A 4159-nucleotide genomic window follows, 5' to 3' on the forward strand; every position below is an offset into this window, starting at 1 on the left:
CATTAGGTCAAATTAGCCGTTAGCATTATGGCTGTTGGAGTCTCTGTGCACTCTATTTAATCTAGCTAAGCCGGATTGGTTCTTCAACTTGTCCTGACGATGAACCACACTGGTTGGTTCGAAACGCGTCGACAAAAGATTGGTTATGTGATTTTGCCGAAGACTATCTTAACTATATTTGTATTAATTATATAATTATATAATATTTTAATTTAATTATTTATATTTTAATTATTAATTTTAATTTTTATAATTATATTTATTTATTGATAATTAGTTTCAATTATTTTATCACCGCAGATGAGGTGAAAGTGGCGTGAATTCTAGTAAAATATTTATATGATGCTGAATCTTACACTCTGTAACTGTAAAATAGAAATTTTTTACCAGAATTCACATAATTCGTTATGTATCTATGAATTTCTATTTTACACCATTGACCTCCAAAAAGCAATTTGAGGGACTTAAGCCCCCCTCTTTCTTTTCTGCGATTCATTTTCATTCGACGCCTGTGAGACCTCTGAGGAAAGGAGAAAGAGAAAACTACTGCATTAAAATTCCATTCGGCATCAGATTATGCTACCGATCAATCACAAGAGCATCTAGATTACCACGGTAATCACAATGGTTAAGCAAGCTCAGCCTATCGTATTCGTAAATTATCATTCTGCTGATCTAGGAAAGGAATTTGCCGATCTCGTCTTTAAAACCCTAGATTCCTATGGCCTGCAACGTGGCCCTATCGACAGCGCTTGCCTGCATTTAGTAATCTTGAGTAAGAACTACTCGAAGTCTAGTGACTGTTTAACGGATCTTTTGCATATACTGAAATCCAGAAAACCTATTATACCCATACTCTACCACATCCAATTTTCAGATCTTTATTGTTACCCAGAGAAATCTTTAGTTTTTCGCACAAGGCGGTGGGCGGCTGTCAAGAATGGAAGTCCGTACAATGAGGATCTGCGCAGGCTGGAAGAGGAGAAAATATTCGATCCCCATATTATCAAAGAATGGAGGAAAGGTCTTGCTGATATCGCCGGGATTTGTGCTTTCAACATGAAATATTACAATCGGTAATTAATTCCAGATTTTTTTGGGGAAACGGATTTAATTGTATTATAAATGTTTTTGCTATCTTCCAAGAATTCAAAAATAGGTACAAAATTTCTCTTTTAAAATTTGATAAGGTTTTTTGTATTTTTCATGTCTTTCATTTTAAGTTTTACTTAAATTTGTGAATACGGATCTCCACTTGTTTCAAAATTGTGAATGTTGATCTCTGCTTGTTGGAAATTCTCTTTCAACTACTCATGCATCTCGACTTTCATTGGTTAGGTCTTGTTTTTTCGTAAGTTAGCATATGTGTTTTGATACAACCATATTTTTAATATTTTACAAAGTTTTTCAGCTTTAGAGGTTAATATTTTTGATTATGTACTTGAATTTTAACTTGTGAAAAGCACTAAAGAAGGCCACAGAGTTAGGATGATGAAGATCCTCAACCACTATTGGATGAGATGGAGTTATGCATCCCTCCAATGATATGAAAAGTGGCAATTCTGTATCAAGAGGAAAATAATAAATGGAAGTAAATATTTGTGGAAGAACTATGGCCCATCACAAATGACTTCTTGGATAAGCCCAATCATGACACTTTTGATATTGTAGCTACAATCTATGATAGCTTGTGTTTAAAGTAACAATGATTATATATATTGTTAATGCAACCCGACATAAATTAATGTTTTTAATGATTTTCTAGTACTAAAACTTGTGCATATGATTTTTGTTTTTTCTACAATATTTTAGTGGGAATTTGAATGTTTAATAACTTGTATACATTTTTGGTATCGTAATTTCAAAATGACTTATAATGCTCTTTTATGGTTGTTTTTTAATGAAATGTTGGTTTACATATTGTTGTATTAATTGTGATATAAGTAATTTTACGAACAAAACATAACCTAAAGCATAAATTAGTGTTGTGGAACAGGAAGTGTTATAGACATTTTTTTGCCTTACAGCTATAAGCATGAAATGTCCATAAACCAAGGAATCCTAAGTCCCTAAAAGTGTTTTTCCATCTCCTAAAGAAACAAGGTCAACAAATTACAGCTTCTCCCAGAAGTTCTCCACCAGAAACTGCTCAGAACTAGTCAAATCAGGATCATTTCAGCTGCTCCACTAGCTAGCTGCATTGCAAAGCACCCAAATACAATGGCTAGGTGCGTTGCAACGCACTTGAATGCACTACCAGGGTGCGTTGAGCGGGAAATGATAAGTGGCAGAGCCATTCCACGAGGTGGAGAGACAATGGAAGCTTCCAGAATCTTCTCCAATGACACTTGCCTCACTGAATTCGACCAGTGATGAGTAAGAGGCTCCCAATCTCCAAGTGGAAGCAAGAACTGACAGAGAGAGGCCACTAATCAATTCATGAGCTGACTCATACTCTTTGCATACATCTATATATGGATCCCTCACCAAGAGATCTAGAGGCTGGAATTTTGTACATTGCAGAGAATTGCTGTTGGTTTTGAGATAGATATCAGAGTATTGGGTGATTTATGCTTTGTTGGAGGTGAAGAGGGGATTCCATGCTGGGAGGTTGATGCTGGATCAGGAATCATCGATTGTAACTCCTCGTGGATCTTCTTGTTTTATCAATAAAACTATTTGAGTTTCTCCTACATACTTGTATATCATTGATGTGTGTTATATTTGTATGTTTAGCTTAATCTGATCCTAAGCTTTTTATGAACAAAAATCCATGTCTTTGTGTAGTTTCCTTCTTCTGTGATCTTGCAAGAACTTGGTGACGCTGGGCAAGTGAGGGAGCAGGTAGCTGGAAGCTGTCAAAGAGAAGAGAGATTGGATTAAAGGACTAGCGCAAGACACAGGTTGGTTCATCCTATTCCTCTTCGTTTATAGTTCATAAAGGAGAATACAAGAGTAGTTTTCCCTGTTTGTTTCTGAGGTCTCTGTCATAACCCAGTGGGATAGGGTCATTCTGAATAGACACTTTTCTCGATAACAAAATGGCGACTCCGCTGGGGATCGTGTCTAGTTAGTTTGTTTGTGTTTCTTTTGATTGTTTGTTTCATAAACTTAGAAGTAGCGAATCGAACTGCATTTTCCATTTACAAATGCAAAGTAGACATCTGCTACTTCAATCCATTCACTGGATCTGTTTATGATCTGAACAGCTGATTCAGAAATGATCTGATTATCCTTTGTGATAGCTCTCAAACCTCTTTTAAATCAACCCTCTGATTGTGCATTACTGATTGCTTTTACTCGGCCAAAAACCATAGATTAAACTGCAAACCATGACCCAGAACCTGGATAGAATTCTCATTTCTGCCCCAGCGCAGGTGCTGTGAAGAGTTTCTACATTTCAGCGCTGTTACCGAGAGGGCAACCTACATTGCAATCCAGTTTCTCTGTGTACCAGGTGCGTTGATCAGCTTAGCCCTGTGCAGCTAAGGTTCTTTGCTCATTTTTCCAGTTTTGTCTCTGATTTTTGCAGCCTGTGATCAGTGTGTGTGTCTGTTTAAAAGCCCCTTTTCTTTTCCTTAATTCCGCCTCAGTTGTATAAAAGAAACTGCATTTGTTTTTGTGAGTTTGTTACGTCATTTACAGTTTCCCATTGCAAAAGTAAACTAGTCATACTGTCGTCCTTTGATTTAGATATGTCGTAAGTGTCGATGTTGATCTTAGGAGAAAGTTTATTTGTTGTTAACAATCGATTATGCTTTTACTTTTTCCTTTGGCTTGAATTTGTGAATTTCTAGTGTCGAAACAAGTGTTTACTTCAAAATCATAAAGTGTCGTAATCGTCTCTACCTTTTGACTTCGAAAAGAAGCTTGTTTGTGTTTTTCACTTGAAAGCGAATTCAAATTTGTACAACAACTTTCTTTTTAGGCATCAATATTAAGAAAGTGAAAAACAAATACATGCACATGTGCCTTTGCATATTGACAGTCTGTTTGGCTTGATTTAGGAAAAGTGCATTTACAGTGTGCTCTTTGCTCTTTGAGAAAAGATTGTGTCTTTCTTTTCCCCTTGTAGTTAGGATTTTCATTGCTGAAAAGAGATAAAAGCTTGCTTATCATCTTTAGATTGCATTTTAGGAATTATATCTACATCTCGTGG

The 4159-nt window shown here is 36.1% G+C and overlaps 1 protein-coding gene across 1 annotated transcript; it reads left to right on the forward strand.

The window, feature by feature from the left end:
- The first annotated feature begins 624 nt into the window (after positions 1-624).
- Positions 625-1080, forward strand: LOC149213464 (protein VARIATION IN COMPOUND TRIGGERED ROOT growth response-like). Its single transcript, XM_089389035.1, has one exon. It carries the CDS (start codon positions 625-627, stop codon positions 1078-1080), a length of 456 nt encoding a protein of 151 aa, XP_089245161.1.
- The last annotated feature ends 3079 nt before the right edge of the window (positions 1081-4159 follow it).

This window comes from Pinus tabuliformis, chromosome 1_1 (genome assembly GCF_031772625.1).
Source record: "Pinus tabuliformis cultivar Carrire ecotype Pingquan chromosome 1_1, CPIR1, whole genome shotgun sequence".
Classification (NCBI taxonomy): Eukaryota; Viridiplantae; Streptophyta; class Pinopsida; order Pinales; family Pinaceae; genus Pinus; species Pinus tabuliformis.